This window comes from Bos mutus, chromosome 20 (genome assembly GCF_027580195.1).
Source record: "Bos mutus isolate GX-2022 chromosome 20, NWIPB_WYAK_1.1, whole genome shotgun sequence".
NCBI classification, from domain to species: Eukaryota; Metazoa; Chordata; class Mammalia; order Artiodactyla; family Bovidae; genus Bos; species Bos mutus.
The window spans coordinates 71,456,345-71,482,871 of record NC_091636.1 but is presented as its reverse complement, the minus strand read 5'-3'; the positions used below and the strand labels follow the sequence as shown (position 1 = coordinate 71,482,871).

General features: G+C 51.8%; 1 protein-coding gene across 3 annotated transcripts; it reads left to right on the top strand.

The window, feature by feature from the left end:
* On the top strand, positions 1-24,234 carry EXOC3 (exocyst complex component 3). 3 transcript variants are annotated; one of them, XM_070357799.1, is made up of 13 exons: positions 1-94; positions 1,190-1,392; positions 3,827-4,046; positions 10,766-11,447; positions 14,209-14,326; positions 14,606-14,731; positions 17,066-17,166; positions 18,939-19,049; positions 19,136-19,286; positions 20,320-20,442; positions 22,381-22,542; positions 22,755-22,882; positions 23,222-24,234. In XM_070357799.1, exons 2-13 carry the CDS (start codon positions 1,249-1,251, stop codon positions 23,391-23,393), a joined length of 2,238 nt encoding a protein of 745 aa, XP_070213900.1. In that variant the 5' UTR covers positions 1-94; positions 1,190-1,248; the 3' UTR covers positions 23,394-24,234. The 3 variants fall into 3 exon arrangements, with proteins under 3 accessions (XP_070213900.1, XP_070213901.1, XP_005894707.1); XM_070357800.1 differs by lacking the exon at positions 1-94 and adding an exon at positions 101-689; XM_005894645.3 differs by lacking the exon at positions 1-94 and adding an exon at positions 101-717.
* Positions 24,235-26,527: the final 2,293 nt, after the last annotated feature.

The window sequence follows — 26,527 nt, the reverse complement described above, 5'->3', positions numbered from 1 at the left end:
CCAGGCCCCGCCCTCCCAGTCTCGGGGCCGGAGGCGGAAGTGCCAGCGGAGCGCTCACTTCCGGGCGGCGGAGGCGGCGGCTGCGACCCGCGAGGTGAGGCTGCGGCGAGCTGTGGCGCCTGGGCGGCGGTCGCGGTCCCCGCCCGCCGTCCCTTTCCCCGACTCATGCAGGCGCGGCCAGGTGGCGGTGCAGGCGGCCGGGGGGGCCCCGGGGGCTTCTGAGTCCCGTCGAGAGGCTAGCGTCCGTGACGGGGCCAACGCCGCGCCAGGCCAGGAGGAGGGAGCCGGTGCGGACTTGAGCGCGCGGGCGGCGGCCTGGAGACCCGCGGCCACCCCTGGCGCCTCGGCCCCGGCGCAGCCCAGGGCCCGGAAGTGGGGCGAGGAGACACGGCGCGCCAGCCCAGGACCGTGAGGGCGCCAGAGGCACTCGGGTCCCGCCCCTCAGGGTCTGCGGGGACTTGGGTATTGCTCCGAGAGCGTTTGCGGAGGGAATGGGGAGCGTCCTGGATTGGTGCACGGAAAACATGCGTATAAACGGGCGGCTAACGGCAGATGTCCGCTCTCTTCTTTGCCGGACGCTCCCGAGCTCCCCGGGTCGGATGTTGGTGGAGCCGGCACAGAGGCAGGAGTGCGCTGTCCTGAGGAGAGCGTCGTTTGCCCGCTCACCTGTTTACTAAGGCTGTTAAATAGTAAGACGTGGGATCTGAGACTCTACAGGTAGTGATTTTTGAGGGGAATCGTAGGGTGGGTGCTGAAACTTTGGCGGGGATGGTGAGGTGTGTACTGGCCCTGTGCCTCCGCATCTTCACCGGGGCTTCCTGGCACAGCCGCCCCTCCAGGGAGTTCAGGCCGGTGTAAAGGCTCTGGAAATGGGAAAAGGGGACCTGTCTAGGGGAGAGAAGTGCCCTGGAGACGGACGTCTGGTGTGAGTAATCTGGCTTCCTCTATGTGCTAATATCTTGTGCCTGTAATTGCCCCTGCTCCACTTTACGGTAAAATTGACTTCTGAAAGTTTGTATTTCTTATCGAGGAGTTCATAATCCTAGTTCTGATTTCAGTTTACTGGGTTGATGATCTCAGATGCTCTTATAGCTCTGCCGTGGACTGCTGACTGTTGGTGGAGGGGATAAGTTTTGTCACTAACATTTCTACCTTTGTAACACATCCCCCCTCCCTGTTCCCCGGCTAGCTGTGGACACGGGATGCCTCTAGTATGACAGGTGAAGAGATCCTCCCTGCTTTGTAACCATGAAGGAGACTGACCGGGAGGCTGTCGCAACAGCGGTCCAGAGGGTTGCTGGAATGCTGCAGCGCCCTGACCAGCTGGACAAAGTGGAGCAGTATCGCAGAAGAGAGGCCCGGAAGAAGGCTTCTGTGGAGGCCAGATTAAAGGTACGAGGTCACAGTAGCCACCAGCGCCTGCTGCACTCCCCAGCAGGACAAGGCCTTTTATCTTGAGGTTCAGGTTCATTTAACAAAGTTACAGTTTTGCCAAATTGGACATTATGAGGATGTGGAAGAAGGCAGACATGGACATTACCTTGATTTAGCACATTTTTTCCAATAATATATTGCCAGTTAGTAGATTGACAAACTAGACGGGGATATTGAAAACACCAAAGGAACAACCCCTTTAAGCATCCCGAAGTGTCCATTTACCTTTTTAAAAAACACTAGCAGAATAACGGTTTTTCTTCTTTAGCAAATGCTCTTCCACCGAGTGTGTCCAGAGAGCATTTTGTTTGGGTTCTTTTAGCACACACTGTAGTACGCTGACTGTGTACCAGGCATTTTGTTGGACTTGTGGGCAGGAAGGAAGAGAGCGCTACACATTTATTAGTGTGTGTGAAAGTGAGGCAAGAAAGAAAGTCAGTCTTTTATGATTTGGATTGGCTTTCAACTTAATTCTCATGGAGAAATTGGATTTTATTAAAACAATGCATGCCTGGTATAGTTATAAAAATGTTAAGACCACGGCCTGCTGACTGGCAGCACAACAGTCTTGAGGATTTAAGAGAGTGCGTTTGAGGAAGATTAATTCTCGCATGGACATGGAACAGCAGACTGGTTCCAAATAGGAAAAGGAGTACATCAAGGCTGTATAGTGTTACCCTGCTTATTTAACTTATATGCAGAGTACATCATGAGAAACACTGGGCTGGATGAAGCACAAGCTGGAATCAAGATTTCCGGGAGAAATATCAATAACCTCGGATATGCAGATGACACCACCCTTATGGCAGAAAGTGAAGAACTAAAGAGCTTCTTGATGAAAATGAAAAAGGAGAGTGAAAAAGTTGGCTTAAAGCTCAACATTCAGAAAACTAAGATCATGGCGTCCAGTCCCATCACTTCATGGGAAATAGATGGGGAAACAGTGGCTGACTTTATTTTTCTGGGCTCCACAATCACTGCAAATGGTGACTGCAGCCATGAAATTAAAAGACTCTTACTCCTTGGAAGAAAAATTATGACCAACCTAGATAGCATGTTAAAAAGCAGAGATATTACTTTGTCAACAAAGGTCTCTCTAGTCAAGGCTGTGGTTTTTCCAGTAGTCATGTATGGATGTGAGAGTTGGACTGTGAAGAAAGCTGAGCACTGATGAATTGATGCTTTTGAACTGAGGTGTTGGAGAAGACTCTTGAGAGTCCCTTGGACTGCAAGGAGGTCCAACCAGTCCATTCTAAAGGAGATCAGTCCTGGGTGTTCATTGGAAGGACTGTTGTTGAAGCTGAAACTCCAATCCTTTGGCCACCTGATGCGAAGAACTGACTCATTGGAAAAGACTCTAATGCTGGGAAAGATTGAGGGCAGGAGGAGAAGGGGACGACAGAGGATAAGGTGGTTGGATGGCGTCACCGACTCGATGGACATGGGTTTGGGTGAACTCCGGGGGTTGGTGATGGTCAGGGAGGCCTGGCGTGCTGCGATTCATGGGGTCGCAGAGTCGGACACGACTGAGCGACTGAACTGAACTGAACTGAATTCTTGCACTGATACGGTAGTGAAGTTGTCTGTCCAGTTGAAAACATTGGTGCCCAGGTTATGGCAGGTTTGACGAGACAGGATGTGGGTCATTCATTTGCAACAGCAAAGCAGCCAAAGACCTGTTGGACTAACTTGAAACAGTTTCATATCAATTTAAAAAATAGTTTAGACCTGCTGCATTTTTATCCAGAATTTTAATCTCTTTTGGAAACTCATGGATTAACTAACAGTTGTGTGGTCTTTTGAAATCATTAGTTATTTTTAAGTGCTACTTAGGATTTATGGGTGAAAGGTGTTCCTGACTTCCATTGTGCTGGCCTGTCGTTCCCTTCCTATTCCCATGCACCTGCTGCTGCTCCTTCATGCTCTCTCCGTTCTGACTGACTGTGCGGCTCCCTGGGCGGCACTTCCATGGGCTCTCAGAGTGAGTCTGAACGTCAGATGGGCCAGCTCTGTGTCTGGGGCCCGCCATCCTAGGGCGGAGTCTGGTTCTGGCTGAGTGGCAGGAACGCCCTCTCCACTTAAGTTAATGACAAGTCCTGACTGTTTCTCCATTGAGATCAGGCCTGTTAGGAAGCTGAGGATGCCTGCGAGATGGTGTGCAGAGTCCTAGGAGACCATTTAAGGGGGGCCATGGGACCCAGGGCATTCCCACAGTGGAGTCTAGCATTTTCAGGCCAAGGGCTGCATGAAGAATGTTGGGAGGTTTTCTCAACAAAGCTTGAAAGCATTACTGTTCTGCTTATTGACTGTCTCTGTTACCGAAGCGCCTCTCTTCTACTCTCTGAGCCTCCAGGTCCGGCCTGGCTCTGCTCACCCCTGGTGTCTTCCCTAGGCTGCAATCCAGTCACAGTTGGACGGCGTGCGCACGGGCCTGAGCCAGCTCCATAACGCGCTAAATGACGTCAAGGACATCCAGCAGTCCCTGGCGGATGTCAGCAAGGACTGGAGGCAGAGCATCAACACCATCGAGAGCCTCAAGGATGTGAAGGACGCGGTCGTGCGACACAGCCAGCTCGCTGCCGCCGTGGAGAACCTGAAGAACATCTTCTCAGGTAGCTGCCGGCGGACGTGTGTCCTCGGCCTGCTTGTGTTGCGGGGGGTTTCAGCTTTCCGGGGGCGACATGTTTTGTGGGCCCCCTAGAGTGGGTAAGAGGTGTGGTTCGGCCTGCACGGTTAGGGTCTTGTTTGAACGTGGATGGGTGGTCTGCTGAGTAGATGAGGGCTGGTAGAGTGTGGTTCTGAGTCTGTGGGGACCGAGGGACAGATGGAGAGCTGAACACGTGTGCATGGGGAGAGATGCGCGCTCTCCCTCTGCCGCCGTGTGGCACGCAGGACCCTGCCAGGCGCGGGAGAGATCCCTGAGCAGCAGCTCCCAGACAGGAGGCCTGTGCACAAGCCGGAGGCTGAGGGTGGGCACGCCCTAGACCCAGCCCCGATGGAGGTCGGGCCTGCAGGAATCCTTGGGGCCGATCAGGGTGGCAAGGACAGAAGTAACCCTTTCAGAATCCTGTCCCAGTACCTGTTGGCATGAAGAAGAGCGCTCCGTAGCCCGGTTGGGCCCCGTGTCAGCCGTCACCAGGGCAGGGGCTCTGTTGTGTCCAGCCAGCTTCCTCGTGCTCTGCCCCCGGGAGCTCGTCCCTCCCCGAGTCCCTCCGTCCGAGTCCCCTCCCCCCGCATCTTTGTCACAGCTATCAGCATCCCAGCCAGAAGCCTCAGGGTGGTCTGGCCCCTTCCCGTCCCTCCTGTGGTGTCTGGTCTCCGAGTGTTCATGCTGCTTGGCGCCTGCGTGTAACCTGGTGTGGTTCTTCCCCTCCGCCCACCGCTGTGAACCACGGCACGAGTGGCCCTGTTCCTCTGGGTGCGTATGTCTGGTGGCAGTGTTGTTGAGTACTCAGCCGTCCCTCTGTGCGTTCTCGTCACCCTGGGCCTGACAACTGGGGCCCTGCTCTGCCCCCGTGAGTGGCCCAGCACCGCCTGCTGTGCTGGCCTCTGGCAGCAGTCCCTCCTGGTGACCTTTGGCAGCCTGGAATCTGACCAGGATCTCCTTCATGACGTTTAGAGCCTTCTTAGTTGATTTCCATCTTATAATTTCTTGTTGACTGTCATTTTCTTCTGGTTTTGTAAAATGAACACCAGAAGACTAAAAAGTTAGCTTTTCATCCACATGGCATTTGGATCCACATAACCCAAGTGATCAAAAAACTACCAGTTCATCCATAGAGGTTGAAAATAATGTTCTTTTGATGAAAAGCGAGGCTGTGATGTAGACGTCGTTTTTGTTAGGAGCGTGTTTTTACCGAGAAAATGTTGTGCTTGTTTGTCTCCCTTCAGATTTTGATCATTGCCTGTAATTCTGTAGTATTATGAACAAAGCCTGTTTGTTCTTCTTTTCCACTCTTAAAAACTATAAAATATGCACAGTATAAAGTCTATCGTCTTGATCACGTTTAAGTGAACAGTTGTAGATGAGGTACTTTCATATCATTGTGAAGGCATCATCACAGTCCATCTCAGGGACTGTCTTCACCTTGAAAACTGGAACTCTGCACAGAGTTGTGTGTGAATTATGTCTCAGTAAAACTGAAAGAAGAACTTGAAAGTCTGCAGCTGTTAATGATACTCCCCATGGCCCCTCCTCCAAGCCGCTTACTGGTTATTTAGACTTTCTGTTTCTTGCTGGTTTAGGTTTTGTGTTTCTTGGGACGTGCACTTCATCTGGTTACCCCGCTGGGTTGCGTTTGCTCACAGTGCTCTCTCTAACTCTTTTCCTGCAGAGTTGGCAGTAGTGTCCTCGCTTTAACTGTTTAGTACCTGAGTCTTCTTTTTCCCTTAGTTCATCTGGGTAGGGTTTGTCAGTTGTTAATCTTTTCAAAGAACTACCTTTGGTTTTCTTGATTTTTCTGTTTTGTGTTTCAATTTTCTGTTTATCTCTGCTCTAGTCTTATTTCATTTATTTTGATAGCTTTAGGTTTAGCTTTCTTTCCTTTCGGTTCACTTCAGTCGCGTCTGACTCTTTGAGACCCCATGAATTGCAGCACTCCAGGCCTCCCTGTCCATCACCAATTCCCGGAGTTTACTCAAACTCATGTCCATCCGGTCAATGATGCCATCCAACCATCTCATCCTCTGTCATTCTCATCTCCTCCTGCCTTCACTCTTTTCCAGCATCAAGGTCTTTTCCAGTGAGTTAGTTCTTTGCATCAGGTGGCCAAAGTATTGGAGTTTCAGCTTTAGCATCAGTCCTTCCAATGAATACTCAGGACTGATTTCCTTTTGGTTTGACTGCTTTGATCTCCTTGCATTCTAAGGGATTCTTGAGAGTCTTCTCCAAAACCACAGTTCAAAAGCATCAATTCATTGATGCCCAGGAAAAAAAGCTTTGTTTATGGTCCAACTGTCACATCCATACATGACCACTGGAAAAACCATAGCCTTGACTAGACGGACCTTTGTTGGCAAAGTAACATCTCTGCTTTTTAATATGTTGTCTAGGTTGGTCATAGCTTTTCTTCCAAGGAGCAAGTGTCTTTTAATTTCATGGCTACAGTCACCATCTGCAGTGATTTTGGAGCCCAAGAAAATAAAGTCTGTCACTATTTTCATTGTTTCCCCATTTGCCATGAAGTTGATGGGACCAGATGCCAAGATCTCTGTTTTTTGAATGTTGAGTTTTAAGCCAACTTTTTCTACTCTCCTCTTTAACTTTCATCAAGAGGGTCTTTAGTTCTTTTTTGCTTTCTGCCATAAGTGTGGTGTCATCTGCGCATCTGAGGTTATTGATATTTCTCTCGGCAATCTTGATTCCAGCTTGCGCTTCATCCAGTCTGACATTTTGCATGATGTACTCTGCATATAAGTTAAATAAGCAGGGTGACAATATACAGCCTTGACATACTCCTTTCCCAATTTGGAACCAGTCTGTTGTTCCACGTCCAGTTCTAACTGTTGCTTCCTGACCTGCATACAGATTTCTCAGGAGGCAGGTCAGGTGATCTGGTATTCCTGTCTCTTTCAGAATTTTCTACCGTTTGTTGTGATCCACACAGTCAAAGGCTTTGGCGTAGTCAATAAAGCAGAAGTAGATGTTTTTCTGGAACTATCTTGAATTTTCAGTGATCCAACAGATGTTGGCAATTTGATCTCTGGTTCCTCTGCCTTTTCTAAATCCAGCTTGAACATCTGGAAGTTCTTGGTTTACTTACTACTGAAGCCTAGCTTGAAGGATTTTGAGCATTATTTTACTAGCATGTGAAATGAGTGCAATTATTTGGTATTTTGAACATTCTTTGGCATTGCCCTTTAGAATTGGAATGAAAACTGACCTTTTCCAGTCCTGTGGCCACTGCTGAGTTTTCCAAATTTGTTGGCATATGGAGGGCAGCACTTTAACAGCATCATCTTTTAGGATTTGCAGTAGCTCAGCTGGAATTCCATCACCTCCACTAGCATTGTTTGTAGCGATGCTTCCTAAGGCCCATTTGACTTCGCATTCCAGGATGTCTGGGCTCTAGGTGAGTGACCACACCATCATTGTTATCAGGTCATTAAGATCTTTTTTGTACAGTTCTTTGTATTCTTGCCACATCTTAATCCTGTTTGCTTCTGTAGGTGCTTACTGTTTCTCTCCTTTATAGTGCCCATCTTTGCATGAAGTGTTCCCTTGGTATCTCGTTTTCTTGAAGAGATCACTAAATCCCATTCTGTTGTTTTCTTCTATTTTTTTTTTGCATTGTTCACTTAAGGCTTTCTTCTGTCTCCTGGTTCTTCTTTGGAACTCTGCATTCCATTGGGTGTATCTTTCCTTTTCTCCTTTGCCTTTTACTTCTCTTAGTATCTCAGCTATTTGTAAGGCCTCCTCAGACAGCCACTTTGCCTTGTTGCATTTCTTTTTTTTGTCTCGTTGGATTGATTTATTCGTGTGTATTTTGTTCTTTGGATAAAATGAAAAATGGGATTGTTTCCTTAATAATTCAAGAGATTTCTGTTTATTTCTTTTGTATACTGCAACTTTACCAAATTCATTGATTAGTTCTAACTGATGGCATCTTTAGGATTTAGGATACTGTGAATATAGTAGTATTATGTCATCTGCAGACAGTGATGGTTTTACATCTTATTTTCCAATTTGGATTCTTTTTATTTCTTTTTCTTCTCTGGTTGCCCTGGCTAGGACTTCAAAAATTGTGTTGAATAATAGTGGTGAGAGTGGGCACCCTTGTCTTGTTCCTAGAGGAGATGCTTCCAGTTTTTCCACCTTTGAGAACGATGGTTGCTGTGGGCTTGTTGGATGTGCGTTTACTGTGTTGAGGTAGGTTCCCTCTTTGCCCGCCTTCTGGAGAGTTTTTATCTTAAATGGGTTTTGAATTTTGTCAGAACCTTCTTCTGCATCTATTGAGAGGATCATACGAATTTTGTTCTTTAATTTGTTAATATGGCACATGACATTAATTGATTTGCATATATTGAAGAATCTTTGCATCCCGGAGATAACTCCAACTTGGTCATGGTGTATGATGCTTCTAGTGCATTGTGGGATTCTGATAGCTAGTATTTTGTTGAGGATTTTTGCATCTATGTTTATCAGTGATATTGGTCTGTAATTTTTTTTGTTAAACTTTGGTTTTGGTATCAGGGTGATGATGGCTTCATAGAATGAATTTGAAAGTGTTCCTCCCTCTGCAATTTTTTGGAAGGGTTTGAGAAGGATGAGTGTTAGCTCTTCTCTAAATGTTTGGTAGAATTTGCCTGAGAGGCTATCTGGTTCTGGAGTTCTGTTTGTTGAAAGATTTTTACTTATAGTTTCAATTTCATCGCTTGTGACAGGTCTGTTTATATTATCTACTTCTTCTTGGCTCAGTCTTAGAAGGTTACACTTTCTAAGAGTTTGTTCATTTCTAGATTGTGCGTTTTATTGACATATAGTTGGTGAGAGTAGTCTCTCATGATCTTTGTATTTCTGCAGCGTCAGTTGTATTAATAATTTCTCCATTTTCATTTCTAATTCTTTTATTTGAATCCTTTCCCTTTTTTCCTTGATGAGCCTGGCTAAAGGTTTATCAATTTTGTCTTCTCAAAGAACTAGCTTTTAGTTTCATTGCGTTTTGCTATTATTTTCTTCATTTACTATTTTGATTTTTATAATTTCTTTTCTCTGGTAACTTTGGGTTTTGTTTATTCTTTCTCCAGTTGCTTTAGGTGTGAGGTTAGGTTGTTTGTTTAAGCCTTCTCTTGATTCTCGAGGTGGGGTTGAATCACTGCAGGCTTCCCTCTTAGAACTGCTTTTGCTGCGTCCCTCTGGTTTGGGCTGTTGAGTCTTTATCATTATTTGTTTCTGTGTACTTTTCAGTTTCCTCAGTGATTCTTAGTTATTTAGAAACATGGTGTTTAGCCACCACGTGTTTATGTTTTTTGCGTTTTTTTCTGTAATTTATTTCTAATCCTTAACCTTCTGGTCAGGAAAGATACTTGGTACTATTTCGTTTTCTCAGGTTTACCAGGGCTTGACTCGCGTAGGTGGCACGGGTGGTGAAGAGCCCGCCTACCAGTGCAGAAGACTTCAGAGGCGTGGGTTGGACCCTGGGTCGGGAAGATGCCCTGGAGGAGGGCATGGCAACCCACTCCAGTGTTCTTGCCTGGAGAATACCATGGACGGAGGACCCTGGTGGGCTACGGGCCATAGGGTCACAGAGAGTGGGCGTGAATGCAGGGGCTTCGCCAGCACACGTGACCTATCTCAGAGAGCGTTCTGTGTGCTGTGAGAGGAGAGTGTGTTCTGCTCTCAGATGGAATGTCCTGTAAATGTGAGATGTTTTAAGGTAATAAAAGAATAAAATGTGACACAGAGACATGAAGTGAGCAAGTGATGTTGGGAAAGTGGTGCCAATATGCTTGCCTGATGCAGGGTCACTGCAGACCTTCAGCTGGTGGGCGCTCGCGGCCCCTGGGAGGCAGGTGTGCCCGCCCTTGCCGCCGCCTCGGCTCCCACATGTGCCCTCGGTCAGCCCAGTGGAGAAACACAAGCCCTTGAGGCTCTGTCCTCTCTTCTCTAGTTTTTTTTCCTTTTTAGCCTCATGATTGATAATTTTCTTTGTCCTGTCTTCAAGTTTGCTGATTCATTCTTCTGCTCACTCAAATCTGTTTTGAGAATCTGAAGTAAATTTTCCATTCAGTTACACTTTTGTCCATGTTTGCCTGTGGTTCTTTGAGCATGTTGAAGCGCTCATCTTAGAGTCCTTGTCTTGTCCACTGTCTAGTCCTTCTCAGGGATGGTTTCTGTTTTTTTTTTTCTTTGAATCTCTCTTCTCTCCTCCCATCCTTGTTTGCCTTGTGCTGCTGTTGAGTAGTGGACATTTGAATCTAATTAACACGTAGCTCTGGAGTCAGATGTTCCTCTTTGCCAGGGTATGCTGATTTTATTATCATTTTTGCTGTTTCCACGTCTTAGGCTGCGTCTCTTTTGAGGACCAGGCTGGCATGTAAACTTAAAGTCTTCTCAGGTCTTTCTGAGCCTGTGCCTCTCCTGGTCATTTGCAGTCAGTTTCTACGTGTGTACTGTGCTGAGAGCTGAAATACCGTTCATGCCTTTCCCTGGAAGGTGTGAGCCTTCAGTGGCCTCCACAGCCCCGCAGTGTGTGGCCCCTCACCCAAGTCCTGTGCATGTGCTGGTTGTCCAGTGGGGGCGGGTTCCTGGCTGCCCTTGCCTGCCGCCATCCTGGCACCCCAAGCTGCTCCACCTTGGTGTTTCACGGTGCCGTCTTTGCCTTCCCCCCAGTGCCCGAGATTGTGAGGGAGACGCAGGACCTCATAGAGCACGGGGAGCTGCTGCAGGCCCACCGGAAGCTGATGGACCTGGAGTGCTCCCGGGACGGGCTGATGTACGAGCAGTACCGCATGGACAGCGGGAACACGCGTGACATGACGCTCATCCACAGCTACTTCGGGAGCACGCAGGGGCTGTCCGACGAGTTGGCCAAGCAGCTGTGGATGGTGCTGCAGAGGTCACTGGTCACCGTGCGCCGCGACCCCACCTTGCTCGTCTCCGTCGTCAGGATCATCGAAAGGGAAGAGAAGATTGACCGGCGCATACTTGACCGGAAAAAGCAAACTGGTTTCGTGCCTCCCGGGAGACCCAAGAACTGGAAGGAGAAGATGTTCACCATCCTGGACAGAACAGTGACCACCAGGATCGAGGGCACGCAGGCAGACACCAGGGAGTCGGACAGGATGTGGCTCGTGCGCCACCTGGAGATCATACGGAAGTACGTGCTGGATGACCTCATCGTGGCCAAGAACCTGCTGGCGCAGTGCTTCCCTCCGCACTACGAGATCTTCCGGAGCCTGCTGCGCACCTACCACCAGGCCCTGAGCGCGCGCATGCAGGACCTCGCAGCGGAGGACCTGGAAGCAAACGAGATCGTCAGCCTGCTGACCTGGGTTTTGAACACTTACACCAGGTAATGCCCCCTTCACACCTGACATCTCCTGTTCCGTAGGCTGCTGGCAGTCTGCACAGCTGCTAGGTCCTCGACCCAGGGCGGGCACCTGGCACCCGCAGGCATTGCCTCTGGTGGACGCGTCTCCTTCCTGGGCTGCCTGTGACCCGGGATTGGGTCGTGCAAAGGCTCCTGTGCTTGAGGGGCTCCTGCGCCTGGACAGTGGGGAACAGCTCAACATTGTTTGTGTCCCACAGTGACCCCAGGAGCAGGAGGTGTTGGCCGTCTAACCCAGAGGCTCCATGACCTGCACAGTCGCATGGCTGCTGAAGGGGCCCCAATTGCTCTCGCGGGCTTCCGACAACCCGAGTCTGGTTTCTTCTCCCCTGCGTTCGCAGAGAATCAGCCACCCTTTTGATCTTCAGCCTTGAGGTTTTGTCACTCTGTGAAGGGGCCGTGAGCCACTGTGTGCCAGCATCATTTTGAGATTGGACTTGAAGAACAAGGCGGTGGTAGGGTGTTCTCAAAGTCTTTAAGGTTAGCTAGTGAGAGGGACAGAGAAGGCCATGGCACCCCACTCCAGTACTCTTGCCTGGAAAATCCCATGGATGCAGGAGCCTGGTGGGCCACGGTCCGTGGGGTTGCTAAGAGTCGGACACGATTGAACGCCTTCACTTTCACTTTTCACTTTCATGCATTGGAGGAGGAAACGGCAACCCACTCCAGTGTTCTTGCCTGGAGAATCCCAGGGACGGGGGAGCCTGGTGGGCTGCCGTCTATGGGGTCGCACAGAGTCGGACACGACTGAAGTGACTTAGCAGCAGCAGCAGCAGCAGCAGCAGCAGCAGTGAGAGGGAAGCACAGTTTATCCTAGCCTGTCTTGTTGCTAATGTGTAGAAATTGAACCTCTTGTTTTAGTAGTAAGGTTTGAGGATTTTTTTAAGTATTTTTTTAATTGATAAATTTTAATTTTATTAAAGTTTAGTGACTTTTAAATTACATTTTAATTGCTTTTGTTTATTTGCTTATTTGACTGTGCTGGGTCTTTGTTGTGTATGCGCTTTCTGCAGGTGCAGCGGGTGGGGCTCCTCTTGAGTCTGGTGCGCAGGCTTCTCACCGTGGGGGCTCCTGCTCTTGTGGAGCACGCAGTCTAGGGGTGCGGGCTTCAGCAGCTGTGGCGTGCAGACTTAGTTGTTCCACGGCATGTGGCATCTTCCCAGATCAGGGGTTGAACCAGTGTCCCCTACATTGCGAGGGAGATTCTTAACCACCATGGAAGCCTGGTTTGGGGATTTCTTTGGTTTGTGTTTTGTTTGTTGTTTGGTAACCACTTAGAGTAAAGAACGTGTACGTGTGTACGTTTCAGTACAGGAAAACGTGAAGAGAAAGAAAACGTCTGTTGGTTGTGGCCGACGTACTTGCAGCGGCTGGGCGGGGCTGGGGCCTCCGAGCTTCCTGTGTGCCGGCCGCCTACCACAGCCATCCCCAGTGCACAGGCCCCGTGGGTCACCCCCGCGGAAGGCCTCTCACCGTCCCCTTCACCCTGAGGCCTGGGGGAACTGTGCCCAGGGTCAGTCGGCCGGCCGGTGGGGAGCCGGACTTGAGTCTGGGGTCTGGGCCCCCGCCGTGCTCGAGCCCCCAGACTGTGGAGCGTGCACTTGCGTGGCTGCGTGGTTTAGGCTTCATCTGTCTCTCGCGCACCACGTGGTCAGCACTGTCTTGTCAGTGGCGGTTTCTTGACAGCCTCCTGGCTCATCATGTTCTGCTGTGTTGGACTTTCTCAAGGGAAACATTGGGCTGTTTCCACACTAGAAACATGTTCGTGCAGGATTAAGGTTCTTGGGGCAGAAATAGTCTAGACTGTAAATGGTCTTTGGGTGTTTGCAGAGTGTCATGATGCACTTTTTCACGTAGGAAGACCTGGGGTTCCTTACAGGTGTTGGATGCTGTTAATACCTAGGGTTGTCACTCTGGACCCGTGTTTAAGGAGTCATCGGAGCAGTCAGCCCAGGCCTTCTGGGAACCCAGCCTCGTACCTCGCTTTCATGTTTTTTTGTGAAAGCTCTTTCCCAGACTCAGTCCGCCGCTCCGCATTCTGGCCTCCTGGGCCCCGCGGGCCGGGTGCACACGTCAGGTGGTGCCCACTCTGGGCCCCGTCCTCTCGCAGGAGCGTCAGGGCTAGTACCCGCGCCTCGCGTCTAGACCCAGGGCTTGTTCCCCGGCTCCTGGGGCCTCCTGCCTGCTTGGCCCTCCGCGTCCCCAGGGTGCCATGAGGGGCAGATGGACCTCCCCTCCAGCCTCTGGGCAGATGGGGCGGCAGGAGGGGGCTGCCTCACTCCAGTCCTGTAGCTGAGCGAGCCCCGGCCCAGGAGCAGCCCTGCCGAGGGGTTCACGCCTCCCTGGTGATCAGTCTGTCTCATCCTCCTGCCTCCCTGGTACTCAGTCAGTCTGTCTGTCTGGTCGTTCCGCCTCCCTGGTAGTCAGTCTGCAGTCTGTCTATCTGGTCCTCCCGCCTTCCTGGTGGTCAGTTCGTCTGTCTGTCTCTCCCGCCTTTCTGGTAGTCAGTCTGTCTGTCTCTCTGTCTCTCCCGCCTCCCTGGTAGTCCATCTGTATGTCTGTCTCTCCTGCCTTCGTGGTAGTCAGTCTGTCTATCTCATCCTCCTGCCTCCCTGGTGGTCAGTCTGTCTGTCTGTCTCTCCTGCCTCCCTGGTAGTCCGTCTGTCTGTCTGTCTCTCCTGCCTCCCTGGTGGTCAGTCTGTCTGTTTGCCCCCCTTTGCTGCAGCGTGGAAATGATGGGGAACGCAGAGCTGGCCCCCGAGGTGGATGTGGCCCTCCTGGAGCCTTTGCTCTCTGCAGACGTGGTCTCTGCGCTGCTGGACACCTACATGTCCACTCTGACCGTGAGTCATGGTTGGTCCCACACGGAGCCGGGGTGGAGGGAAGGCGGCCCCTTCTGGACTGGTCGGAACCTGCTCCACTGGAGGATGGACCTGCCTGTTCCCTGGGCTGAGACCAGCCGCCTGGATGTGCAGGGGGCCTGCCCGCCTCCAGCACTGAGCCGGGAGCTGGAGGGGCAGGCAGGCGGGCGGGTCGCGGCGCCTCCCAAGCCCTCGGGGCCCAGGGAGAGGGGCCGCGGGCAGGCTGACTCCATGGCTGGCTCTGTCCTCCCTGCGGCTCAGTCCAACATCATCGCCTGGTTGCGGAAGGCCCTGGAGACGGACAAGAAGGACTGGATGAAGGAGACGGAGCCCGAGGCCGACCAGGACGGCTACTATCAGACGACGTTGCCCGCCATCGTGTTCCAGGTGCGTGGCCGCAGGGCCTCTCACACGCACATACACACCCTCCACCTCCACCCACCATGGGGCTTCTAGGGGCCTCACACACACACACACACACACACACCCCTCCAACCCCCCGTGGGGCCTCTAGGGGCCTCTCACACACACACACACACACACACAGCACACACACACACACAAACAGCCCCCACCCTTCGTGGGGCCTTGAGGGGCTTCACACATACATAGTTGCACGCTGACCTCAGGGAGAGCCTTTTTCTCTCCAGAGCTGGAGAGCCAGGGGTCAGGCTTGCCAAGTAGTTTTGCCCATGGTCGCAAAACCTTACATCTTCTGTGTTCCTAGGGGTTTTTTATTTCAAACCAGAATCTATTGGGTTGGCCAAAAAGTGCTTCAACTTTTAAATAAAAGACACATTTTTCATTTTCACCAAGAACTTTATTAATCAACAAATTCACTGTTCTACTGCCTTCTGCCGTGTATCCAGGCAACTTCATAATCCCATCTTCCCAAAAGTTTTTGTCTTTTTGAGCAAAGAGCTGTTCCAGTTCCTTTTATAGTCTTCCAGAGAACTGAAATTGTTTCCACTAAAAGAATTTTATACATACTGAGATAAATGGCAGTCTGAAGGTGCGTTGTCTGGTGAACACAGCAGATGAATCAGAACTTCCCATCTAGGCTGTAACGCTTTTTCCTGGTCATCAGAGAAACATGCGGGTTTATGTTGTGCTGATGGAAGATTATGCATTTTCTGTTGACTAATTCCAGACGCTTTTCATCGAGTGCTGCTTTCAGTTGGTCTAATTGGGAGCAGTACTTGCTGGAATTGTTTGGTTTCCAGAAGGAGCTCATAATAGAAGACTCCCTTTCAGTCCCACCATATACACAACATTGCCTTCTTTGGATGAAGACTGGCCTTTGGTATGGTTGGTGGTGGTTCATTTCGCTTGCCACAGGATCTCATCTGTTGCATATTATTGTATAGGATCCACTTTTCACCATCTGTCACAATTTGTTTTAACAGTGAAACATTTTTGTTAATTAGTATGTGGATATATAGTTATGAAGGTTTTTTTTTCATTTAAATTACATGGCACCCAAACATCAAAGAGATGAGCATAACCAGTCTGGTGCAAATGATTTTCAGCACTTGATTTGGATATTTTGAGTATGTTGGTTGTCTCCCATGTGGTAGAACATTGACTGTTCACAATTAATGTCTCGATACGATTGCTGTTAACTTCAGCTGGTCTGGCCCACTGTGGAGCGAGACATCTCCAGCACGAAGCTTTGCAAACCGCTTCCCGTTTGGTCAGTCACAGCACCTTTGCCATACATCTGCGTTAATCTTTCTGCCTTTCAGTTGCGTTTTTACTTCTTTTGAAGTAGTAAAACATAATATGCCAAAAAATTACTTTTTTCTTCCATTTTCAATGTTAAAATGGCTTCACAAAAATTCGCCAATTTTTGAAAAACGCATGCTGATATGAAGCTGTCTGGATACAGTCTAACAGAATTGTTTGAATGAAACTAAAGACAACTAAGTGCTACTAGAACTGTCTTACGGAAAAAACAATGAATGTTGTGGCCAACCCAGTAATTACTTTATGTGTCTGGCGCTTACTTCCTGAGGTAGCTGGCCAAGGCTCGTCTTCATAAACACTGCCTAGGCGAGTCTAATGCGATGTACTTTGGGGGAGTCCTGTGGGTTTTCAGGGTAATCATGCGCTCTTATGGGCAGTCTGGTTTTTGACGCCTGCTGTGTCCTCGAGTGTGCTTGCCTGCCTCCTCCTGGCCTGTCCAGTCTCCTTTCAGAAGTTGCTGGCCATGTTCACACACTCTCCTGCTGAAACACGGAGCTGGTCCCGGGCGTGTTGGGCCCACCCTCTCCTTATTTGGAGACTGATGTCCTGTGATGACGGGGGCAGGCTCTGCCTTCTGGTCCTTCCCCACCTGTCCTCATCTGGCACCCCCGCTCCAGGGTGTATTCTCCCAGCTTCAGGGTGTATTCTCCCAGTTCTTCTAAGGAACCCGCATGCCGGGACCGGTCCCCATGTGACTACCCCAGCCCCCATCTCCCGTGAGAACGTGTGTTTCCCCTGGGGGAGGCCAGCCTGTCTGTAGGTGATGAGGAAATGGTTCACTGGGGTTTTTTTTTTTTCAGCCTGCTGAGAAAGTTTTGTGTGTTTGTTGAATTAACTTTGTTATTTTTCAAGTGGCTTCATTTTTTTCTCTGAATTTCAATTGTCCTAACTACCAATTAACTTCTGGGGGACTGATATGGGAAACTTGTATCTTCGTGACTTTATATCAAAGTTCATAAGTTCTTCGATTTTTAGATGTTCGAGCAGAACCTTCAAGTTGCTGCTCAGATAAGTGAAGATTTGAAAACAAAGGTACTAGTTTTGTGTCTTCAGCAAATGAATTCTTTCTTAAGTAGGTATGTATTCTTACCAGTGTGCTAATTATAAAGTGTATTTTCTTTTTTTTAATGAAAAGCTAAACTGTGTTGATCTTAGTCTGGCTAGTATTAAAAAGAATTTAAGGCTGGACTCATCATAGTCAGCTGCTTCTGCTGTTTAGAACTCACACCCTGTCTTACTATCTGCCTTTTGTGCGGGTGCACCCCTGGGGTCCCAGGTGCGAGGGGGGCCTGAGTGGGGGGAGGGGGGCTGGAGCTCCTGCCAGGGTGGAGTGGGGGCCTCCTCCAGACTGCCTTCCTGGTGTCCGATTTCCTGGGGGGCTGGGGAGGCCACCTTCCCTCAGAAGGAAGGAAGGTACTCAAAGACCAGTACCTCACCTCTGAACTGTTCGTGACGGAGGCTTTCAGACACAGACAGAAGCAGAGCGACACGAGAGCCTCTTTGCCCATCGTCCAGCGGCAGAGCTCCATTTAAAGCCACCCTCTCCCCCGGTTGTGCTGAAGTACGGTTGACTCGGAGCAAGATCCGGGCCCTGGAGGGCAGCTGCAGCTGCAGGTCCACAGAGCACCTCCCAAGCGGCTGTCCTGCCTGTTGTCCCGAGTCCGCAGCTTCAGCCAGCCTCGGCTCCCATTGGGCAGCGGGCATGGTGACTGAAAAAATGCACGTGGCCATGAACCTGTGAGGTTCAAACCCACATTGTTCAGGGGTCAGCCGTGCTTGACTGTGGACGCCAGACCCTGTAGCATGGCTCACATGCTTGCCTGCCCTGACCTCAGTGCCGTTGACGTGCACACGACAGCCACGAGTGGCTGCTGGCCCCCGCGGCACCGCGCTGCGTTCCGGGTCCCCACTGGTGTTGGACGTCCCTGCTCACACAGTTGTATATCCAGGCCGGGTCCGTGGACGGCCTGCCCCCAGGCCCCTGGCCCTCCTGTCCAGCGCCCAGGGCTCTCCCACCGGGCCTCAGCCTGCCGTCTGCCCTGGACCAGACACTGACTAAAGGCTGAGGCCCTTCTGTGTCTCCTCACTGCTGGGCTGGAACGCAGCAGGCGTTCTCCACACTCCTGCCCCGGTGGCTCAGGTGCCGACGGCCCAGCCCTGCACAGAGTCCCCGTCGGCCTCCACCCGTGAGAGTCGTGCCTTGAGCAGGGCGTCTTGTTGGGATTCTTCTGTGAAGCTGACATTCTCCTCGTCAGCCTCAGCTGTATGGTTAACTGAGCCATGCTTTGGGCAGAACAGTGGAGTTAATGCTTAATTACTCCCCTTTAGTCACCAGTTCTGAGTTTGCTCCTTCCTAAAGATCCTCTGAAAACATACACAGATACGCAGGTGTGCTGTGTTCTTCTGCTACTGTGTCTGTCTGAGAATCTCCAGAAAACGTTCAGAAGTGAAGTGTGCGGCCATTTCAGTTTCTGCTCCTGACATCTTAAAGTCTTATGTATTTTTACTTTGACTTCTTCGGGGAAAGTTTCAGAAAAGGATGTTTTATCTAACATTTGATCATATTCCCAACACTACTGTATGAGTTTCTACACGAGTTACATGTCAGATAAAATAATACTTTCCCAGTTACAAATGTTTCAGAATATTTGTATAATCAGAATATGGAGTCATATTTCAAGGCCCGATATGAAATTTATAATACTGTTTTAATTGATGAGCTGCTCTTGGCATAGGTCACCCCCCCGCCTCGCAATCTTTCAGTCTGAGTCCCCGCTGAGGTGCCAGTGGTGGGCCCGTCTGTTGGGCATGGTGCCGGCCGGGCCGTGCTGACCACCCGGTTCCGCAGGTACAAGGAGGAGGCGCAGCTGTACAGGGACGAGCATCTCCGGGACCGGCAGCACCCGCACTGCTACGTGCAGTACATGGTCGCTGTAGTCAACAACTGCCAGACCTTCAAGTGAGCCGCGGGGCAGGCCGGCGGGCGGGCAGGCGGGCGGTAGTGGGCAGGCGGGCGCCTCACGGCACCCTGTCTGTCTGCTGCAGAGAGTCCATAGTCAGTTTAAAAAGGAAGTATCTGAAGCACGAGGCGGAAGAAGGCGTGTCTCTGAGCCAGCCGAGCATGGATGGGGTTTTGGATGCCATTGCTAAAGAGGGCTGCGGCAGCCTGCTGGAGGAAGTCTTCCTGGACCTGGAGGTGGGCGCCCTCTCCCCCACCCTGCGCTGGGCCCTCCCGACATGGTTTCGCATAGACACGCTTCCAGGAAGTGTCCCGTCAGTTTTGGGGTGGGAGCTGGTGGTGTTCACTGGCAAGTTCTGGACTGAGTCGAGCACAGCACACAGTCAGGAGTGAGGCCCAGGCAGGTCACCTCAGAGGCATGGAGTGTGACGAGCACGTGAGTTTCCTTGAAACAGGGAAATGGCTCACGTTATTCAGGGATGGCAGGAACGAGGATATGCTGAAAAGCAGAGGCATGATGTTTTGGGTCCTGCAGGGAGGAGCTCCTGGGGTTATGGGCGGGATATTTCATGTCTGTCTCAAAAATGGTTAGAAAACAAACGAACTGTTTAAAAAGACAGTAGAGAAACAGACAAAGGACATGAGTAATATTTCACAGGAAAGGGAGTAATCTTATGTCCTGAGTAGGAGACAGAATGCCCAGTCTTACCAATCTTCTAAGAAAAGTAGATTAAAGCGGTGTTTGTGTTGCTTACGGGATGGCATGGATTAAGAACATTTCTACCACACAGTGATAGGGCTTGAGGAAAAAAAGAGACTCTTGTATTCTTTGCAGCACTGTGAATTGGTGCGGTTTGGGGGCCAGTTGGTATGTGTTGGAGGCAGCAGTCATGAGGGTTGTAGTTTGCTACCTTTTGAGCAGTTCTGGTTTTGGGAATTTCACCTGCAGAAACGTACAGATTCACTGCAGCCTTCTTTGTAATTGAAAAATGAGACATTTTAAATGTTCATCAGAATTGAGTGCATAAGTTACAGAGCATGCATACGATAAATAGATGTAGTCAGTTCAGGTGAAACATTCATGCACAGATACCTCCATCAGGTGTAGTGTCAGTCTCGTGTGGGTAGTGTGTGTGTGCAGTTTCTGCACGAGTGTGGCGGTCATGATCACAGCCTCAGGCAGGCGTGCAAAGGTGGACCCCTGGCTCCCCCCTCCCCGCTCCCCATGACGGGCCGGCACGAGGATGTTTTCTGTGGTTTCTGCTTCCAGCAACATCTCAATGAACTGATGACAAAGAAGTGGCTGTTAGGGTCAAACGCTGTAGACATCATCTGTGTCACTGTGGAAGACTATTTCAATGATTTTGCCAAAATTAAGAAGCCATATAGAAAGGTAAGAGCATGGGGCCCCATGTGGTCTCAGACCCCAGGCATCTCCTGTAGAATCTGGTGTCATTAGTTCTCAGGGTGAGAATTCAGGGGTGGTTTTGTGCCCCAAGCAGGTTGGAGACACTGGTGTCTGAAGGTGGAGGGCGTGAAGGCGATGGGGCGTCCACCATGCTGCCCGCGGCCACACCGCACAGCTGCAGGCCTAGAGCCCCGTGGTGGCGGGGCCGAGCGAGGGCGGGGCACCGGCCACGGCTCTGACGAGAGGCCGGGGAGTGGCAGTGCCCGCTGCATGTCTGTGCTCTGGGCCAGGCGGGCAGCACTCAGCACAGGGCTCACCGGTCCCTCCGGGACCCATGAGATGCCCCCATCCCCATTCAGGTGTCAGGCAGCCGCTGGGGAAGCTCAGGGATAATCGTCAGGGCGTGGGGTGGTTTTTGCCATTGTTGCTTTAAAATCAGGGTTTCTGTTTCTGCTTTACGGAAGCATGAGTGCTTCGATACAGGGAACTCAGGCCCAGACACTCAGAGGTGGGTCTCCAGGTCCCCTCAGGGCTCCTTGGAAACGCTTGTTGCATTTGTGAGCAGCGTCACCCTGCAGATTCCTGTCTGGTCCTCGTGTCTTTGTGTCTTCTTGTCTTGCTGCCCTGGCTGGGACCCCTAGGAAGGGGCATCTTTGCTCCTTGAAAGTTTAAATTCTAACTCTGCCATCAGAGTAATGCAGGGAGAACCTGGTGTTTTGGGTTTTTATTTTTTTGTTTGTTTAGGCTGCCCTGGGCCTTCACCGCGGCTCGAGGGCTCTCGAGTGTGCGGACTCGGTAGTCGCCTGTGTTTAGCTGCAGCATGTGGGATCTTAGTTCCCCTACCAGGAATCTAACCCAGGGCCCTGTGCTGGGTGCGAGGAGTCGTAACCACCGGACCTCGAGGGGAGTCCCTAATGGTCCAGTGTCGGGAGCTTCTGGTGGTTAGAGGTGGGACCATTTCTTTCAGTTTTGAATTTCTTGTTGCTTGTAGAGTTTTTGGTTCAACCTTTTGTTTTTTTGAACCTTCCGTGCTTTGATCTGACGGTGATGTATAACGTGCTCAGCCTGGGCTTGTGGCTCACCCTCTTCTGTGGGATTGTCTGCTCTGCTGAGAGCCTGGCCTCACCCGGGTCCCTGAGTGGCTGGGCGCCGTCTCACTTTGTCTTGTTTGGGGCCCTTGGGGTCCCCCTCGGTTCAGTGCGGGGAAGGAGCTTCATGGCTTCCCTGCTAGAAGGGGCTTCTCGTGTCTCGGGGCCCTGATGATGAGTGTCGTGTCAGCACTTTTGTGCTCACATGTTCACAGGTGACTGCCTGGGGTCTGTCTGTCACTGAGGGTGGGCTCTGGAGAGAACCACGGCCTTCTCCAAAATGGTCCGGAGACGTGCTGTCTGCAGAGACCAGTGTTGAGGAGCCCTCTGAGCACGGGTGTGATGTGGGAGGGGCCGAGCAGGGGCCTGGCCGGATCCCAGTCCTCCCATCAGCTCCACACTCCCCGTGAGCTGAGACGCTCAGAGGTGTGTGCAAGCCCGGCAGGGCGAGGAGACCAGCCCCAGTGCCCCCCGGGTGGCCCGCGAGCCCCTGAAGGGGTGTCAGTCAGGCAGGCCCAGCTGCCGCCCACCACCTTGCCCCCACAGGAAGCACTCAGCAGCGGGTTTGTGCCCAGAACATGTCGGGCGAGGCTGCAGGCAGGCGCCCCTGCGGGCTCTTTATTCTAGGACAGGCCTGAACCACAGGGCGCCGGGCGGCGCCAGCTTCTGGCTGCGGCCACCTGGCTGCTGCGCCTGCCCTTTTCCCAGACGCGAAACATGGTGAACTTGCTGCCCTGCTAAATTAGAGTTTGTAGGAAAGCCTCAGAAGAGCTCAGTTTGTAGACACTGAAATCGTGTCACTGAGACGGGAAGGCTGACCGCGCCCCGTCCGCAGCGGATGATCGCCGAGGCGCACCGGCGTGCGGTGCAGGAGTACCTGCGGGCCGTCATGCAGAAGCGCATCTCCTTCCGCAGCGCTGAGGAGCGCAAGGACGGCGCGGAGCGCATGGTGCGGGAGGCCGAGCAGCTGCGCTTCCTCTTCCGCAAGCTGGCTTCCGTGAGTGCGCTGCCTCTTCCTGCTGGGACCTGCCTAGCCTGGGGGCGGGGGCTGGGCACTTAGTGTCCCCATCCGTCAGAGGGCTCGGGCTGCCCCCCTACCCCTTCTTGAGCCCTCTCTGGGGAGCAAGTCCTGAGGGGTTGCTGTGAAAGAGGTGGGCGCGGGGGTGCGCCCCGGGTACATGTGCAGCTCAGCGCCCTGCTATCCCGCAGGGCTTTGGAGAGGAGATGGACAGCTACTGTGACACCATCGTCGCTGTCGCAGAGGTCATTAAGCTCACGGACCCTTCTCTGCTCTACCTGGAGGTCTCGACTCTGGTCAGCAAGTACCCAGACATCAGGTACCAGCAGAGTCTCCCCTGAAGTCGCTGGGGAGGGGGAGGGTCCCAGGTGTTAGGTGGGAGCCCCCGCGGTGGGGGGAGTGTGGCAGCTCTGGGCTTCTGTGAGGACCCTGAGGCCTGCAGATGGCGACGTGGGCAGAGCATGCTTCAGAGTCCATTGTGAGGCTCTCGAGTCACGGTGCTGGGCGTCCCTGGACATGGTGTACCAGGGAGAAGGTAGCCAAACAAACAGGTTTCTGAATTCTCATCCTGTGCTGTCTCTGGGCCCTCCTCCGGGCTAGTGGGGGAGGGAGGGAGGGGCTCCCCTGCAGCTGCACCCCGATGCCCCCTCGCCCCCAGGGACGACCACATCGGGGCACTGCTGGCCATGCGGGGGGACGCCAGCCGGGACATGAAGCAGACCATCATCGAGACACTGGAGCAGGGCCCGGCCCAGGCCAGCCCCGACTATGTGCCCATTTTCAAGGATATCGTGGTTCCCAGCCTCAACGTGGCCAAGCTCCTCAAGTAACTGGTGTGACCCCAGCCTCAGACGGCCTCGAGTCAGAAAGCACTCCCCTCCCCACCCCCCGCCCTGTGTGCACACTTCCAAACTGTTGCTCCATAAAAACGCTGAACTGCTGTCAGGGACTGACAGCTTCCTGCCACCACCTCACCAGTCATGACCTTGCAGACCTGCCCAGAAGCCGCTTTCAGGTTTCAGATGCCTGAGCTCAAGGTCAGGCCTCCCCGGGAGCAGACCTGCCAGCAGGCGATGCGGTGGGTGTGGTGGGTGAACCCACAGGCAGGTGGATGATGCCAGGAGCGCCTGCAAGTTACTCTTTACACCACGCGAATTACAGACCTGCACCTGAGGAGCAGGGAGCCCTGGGCGAAGTCTCGACCCGGCGCCGCCCGGCTGGACGCGGCTCCTGGCGGCCGCACTCCGAGGTGGCTGCAGGGTGGCTCCGGCGTTCGCCCCTTCTCCTCCTAGCGGACAGTGTGTGGGTGCTGGGCTGCTCTGAGGGCCCCGTCCTTCCTCACACATCTAGAACCAGAGTGCATGCCGTGTTGTTTCCTCACGAGAGGCAGAAAATTCACGTGGAGGGCTCTCTTGGAGGAGTTACATACAACCTTGGAGACGTGAGAGGCGGTTCTCACAGCCAGTCCTGGCACAGGAGAGGCGTGGCTGTCTCCCAGGCTTCCTGCCGGCTGCTGTCTGCTAGCACGTCAGTCCAGACCAGCTCCTGCTTGACCAGCCTGAGAGTCTAGGATTCAGTCGTGCATGGTTTGTGAATTAGTGAAGTTGAGTGTTACCAGTTATTAGTTATTGCGCCTCGTGATAATGAAAATACATTTGTTTTTCCACTTAATGAGAGAATTTTCACTCTGAGTTACTTCTTGAGTAAATACCCACAGCGACTGCAGATTGTGGCGGCTGACCCAAGTGACCGGCCCTGTGGTGGCCACCACACGCCTGCACCATGGTGGTCCCTGAGCTGAATGCTGGACATGACCACATTCTGAGGGCGAGGATGCGCTGGGTGGCGTAGTGGGGGCCACGGCAGAGGGCCACTCCCAGTGGCCAGGTATGGTGTCCACACTGACGCCCAGGGAAGGGGCATCTCCAGGTCGCTCAGTGCAAGGCCCACAGGCACCTGTGCTGAAGGCCAGCGTCTGCCCCTTGCTCAGGCCCCACGTGTCCATTGGAGGAAGTGGGTTCAATGGTGGGCAGCCTGGTCTGATGCTGGGAGCTGATTTCACAGACACATCGAGTCTTGGCATTGTTTGTAGAAACACTGCTGTTCAGTGGAAGCACACCTTTCAAGTCAGAAACTTTCTGACACGGGTTTGTTTAGCGGGTTTCCAAAACGCCAGGAGAAGGGACTCTTGACCCCACGTGCTCGTCACACTGCCTGCGTGCTGCCCCTGCACCTGCCTCATGCAATCCATGCTCCCCTAGTGAGGACACGGAGGCAGGGCCTGGAAGTGAGGGTGGGTTTCTTCCTCTACTGAGGACCTCAGTCAGGGCTGGTGGGCAGCACGGGTATCCAGCTGCCCTGAGGCCCTCCTGCGTGGGAAGAGGCCGTGGGTCCCTAAGCAGACATGACTGTCCTGACAAGGTGATGCCCGGTGAAGACAGAGTCGTGGTGAGGCTTCTGCCAGCCCAGGACCATCAGAGGCTGCAGAGGCCGGAGGACTTGCCTACAGGGCTCAGGGGGCACAGCCCTGGCCCCGCCCCCCCCCCCCCGCCCTGATTGCCAACTCCAGCAATAAGTGTTATGTTTTAGGGCGGGGGGCAGCTGCAGGAAAAAGCCTCCTCCTTGCTGGAGACTATGCTTTCCATCAACATGGAAAGGGCTGTAATTACTGAGTCCTCTTAGAACGTCTATGGCCTAGATTTTGACTTGCTAGTTTTTTTTTTTTTAATTTCTTTTTTATTGAAGGATAATTGCTTTACAGAATTTTGCTGTTTTCTGTCAAATCTCAACATGAATCAGCCTTAGGTACATGTATATCCCCTCCCTTTTGAAACTCCCTCCCATCTCCTTCCCCAACCCACCCCTCTAGGTTGATACAGAGCCCCTGTTTGAGTTCCCCGAGCCATGCAGCAAATTGCTAGCTTCTTTATACAGTAAAATTTCAGTGGACTTCCCTGGTGGTCCAGTGGTTAGGAATCCACCTTCCAATGCAGGGGATGTGGGTTCAGTCCCTGGTCAGGGAAGTAAGCAATAGAGCAGCTAAGCCCTCACAGCAGCGAAAGATCCTGTGTGCCACAACTGGGACTCAATGCAGGTGAAAATAAACAATTACAATAAAGTTAGAAAATTCAACTATTAAAAGGTGTGTCTCTGACAGGGAGGCCTGGAGGGTGACCCACTAGAGAGGACTGCCAGCCCCGGGCGGCTCTACCTGGGGGCTGGGATACACTGGGACATTTAACGCCAGGTCTACCCACAGTGGCCACAAGACTGGAAAAGGTCAGTTTTCACTCCAGTCCCAAAGAGGCAATGCCAAAGAATTCTCAAACTACCATACAGTTGCACTCATCTCACACACTAGTAAAGTAATGCTCAAATTTCAACAGTACATGAACCATGAACTCCCAGATGTTCAAGCTGGATTTAGACAAGGCAGAGGAACCAGAGATCAGATTTGCACTATCTGCTGAATCATCGAAAAACCAAGAGAGTTCCAAAAAAACATCTGCTTTATTGATTGTGCCAAAGCCTTTGACTGTGTGGATCACAACAAACTGGAAATTCTTCAAGAGATGGGAATAACAGACCACCTTACTTGTCTCCTGAGAAATCCATATGTAGGTCAAGAAACAACAAAAGATCTTCACGACCCAGATAATCACGATGGTGTGATCACTCACCTAGAGCCAGACATCCTGGAATGTGAAGTCAAGTGGGCCTTAGAGAGCATCATTACGAACAAAGCTAGTAGAGGTGATGGAATTACAGTTGAGCTACTTCAAATCCTGAAAGATTCTGTGAAAGTGCTGCGCTCAATATGCCAATAAATTTGGAAAACTCAGCAGTGGCCACAGGACTGGAAAAGGTCAGTCTTCATTCCAATCCCAAAGAAAGGCAATGGCAAAGAATGCTCAAACTACCACACAATTGCACTCATCTCACACGCTAGTAATGCTCAAAATTC

Coding starts and splice junctions, on each gene's coding strand:
- EXOC3 (XM_070357799.1), top strand. CDS start 1,249: ATGAAGGAGACTGACCGGGAGGCTGTCGCAACAGCGGTCCAGAGGGTT. Junction 11,448..14,208: donor GTTTTGAACACTTACACCAG/GTAATGCCCCCT, acceptor CCTTTGCTGCAG/CGTGGAAATGATGGGGAACG. Junction 20,443..22,380: donor TTAAGAAGCCATATAGAAAG/GTAAGAGCATGG, acceptor CCCCGTCCGCAG/CGGATGATCGCCGAGGCGCA.